Raw genomic sequence first — 1,623 nt, 5'->3', positions numbered from 1 at the left:
GATAGCCATGTGATGTGAGTATCAGTCACATAGAAGCAGTGCTTAAAAACCTGAATTTTGCCTGAAACTCTCAGACTGAAGAAGTCTCTTGGAGGAGAGACGAAACGTTTCATTAGAGAAGAACCCGTCCAGAACACCTATACATTTTTTTTTCTTTTTGATTTTTTACCTGGATTACTGAGATGCATCAGGACATTAATTAGGTGTCAACGATAGCCATGTGATGTGAGTATCAGTCACATAGAAGCAGTGCTTAAAAACCTGAATTTTGCCTGAAACTCTCAGACTGAAGAAGTCTCTTGGAGGAGAGACGAAACGTTTCATTAGAGAAGAACCCGTCCAGAAGACCTATACATTTTTTTTTCTTTTTGATTTTTTACCTGGATTACTGAGATGCATCAGGACAAGGTACAGATAAGATTTTTAGACCTAAAAAGACTAAATATTTAATGAGATCGTGGTAAGAAGTCCCAAACGTAAAGGATGAGCTTTAAAGTGCCTGTGACGTGTGTATTCTTCAAATACAAAAAGTCAAAGAAAACATCTTTATATTTAAGAAACCTGACATAATACACCTGATTTGGCCCATTTTGTCTCATAACTAGTATATTTTCTCTTGAACTTGGCTCAGCAAAAGTGAAACAGGAAGTGACATCAAAGAGGAACTCTTTAAGAAAAGGAACTCTGGTTTTTGTTTTTTGAGATGTTATTTAAACTCCTAACTCCTCTTCATCTGTCCCTGTTAGTGACTCAAAATAATATAAGGGAACATCAGATTCTTCTCTACTGTCTGTGTTGTTAGCCATTTTAATAACACTCTATTCACATGCAGACATTCCCCTTTGACATCACTTCCTGTTGTTTTACATGCAAATATCTCAACAACAGTTCATCTCAGTGGCGTGAAAATTGTTTTCTACATTGCTATTAATGTTGTCTTTCCAAAAATGCATTCATATTTATTAAAGATTTGATATCAGAGTCAGGTTAAAGCCTCTATCAGAATTAAAAATGTATCTATTTTTGAGTAAAACCTATTCTAATGCTCTTATTTTGTAGGAGACAAACTGACGTCCACAAGCCGACAGCACTGTTCACATCAGAGGTAAACTGTTTTCTTTAACGAGACCCTCAGCTGTCTGCACACAGGAAATGGAGCAGGAAGCAGTGGAGCTGAACCAGGACTCTATCGCTTGTTCCATCTGTCTGGACCTCCTAAAGGAACCGACGACGATCCCCTGTGGACACAGCTACTGTTGGAGCTGCATCAACACCTACTGGGATGAAGAGGACCGGGAGACGTCTCACAGCTGTCCTCAGTGTGGGCAGAGCTTTAGAGGAAGGCCTGACTTGAAGAAAAACGTCACGTTAGCAGCTTTAGTGGAGGAGCTGAGGAGGGATGGACTCCAGGGAGCAGCTGATCTGTGCTATGCTGGAGCTGAAGATGTGTCCTGTGACGTCTGCTCTGACAGGAAACTGAAAGCTGTCAAGTCCTGTCTGAACTGTTTGGCCTCTTATTGTGAAAAACACCTCCAGCTTCACTTTGAAACTGCTGCTTTTGAGAAACACCAGCTGGTGGAGCCCTCCAAGAAGCTCCAGGAGAACATCTGTCCTCGTCACGAT

The 1,623-nt window shown here is 40.7% G+C and overlaps 1 protein-coding gene across 1 annotated transcript in view; it reads left to right on the top strand.

Moving 5' to 3' along the window:
- Nucleotides 1–1,623, top strand: part of LOC106531930 (tripartite motif-containing protein 16) — a gene marked incomplete in the record, with an annotated part of 9,319 nt that overhangs the window by 5,807 nt on the left and 1,889 nt on the right. The window contains 1 exon segment of the mRNA XM_014027884.1: nucleotides 1,060–1,615. Within this exon segment, the coding sequence (XP_013883338.1) occupies nucleotides 1,153–1,615 (463 nt within the window).

This window comes from Austrofundulus limnaeus, unplaced genomic scaffold (assembly GCF_001266775.1).
Source record: "Austrofundulus limnaeus strain Quisiro unplaced genomic scaffold, Austrofundulus_limnaeus-1.0 Scaffold694, whole genome shotgun sequence".
NCBI classification, from domain to species: Eukaryota; Metazoa; Chordata; class Actinopteri; order Cyprinodontiformes; family Rivulidae; genus Austrofundulus; species Austrofundulus limnaeus.
The sequence above is the reverse complement of the archived record's forward strand: the minus strand, read 5'-3'. Positions and strand labels throughout refer to the sequence as shown.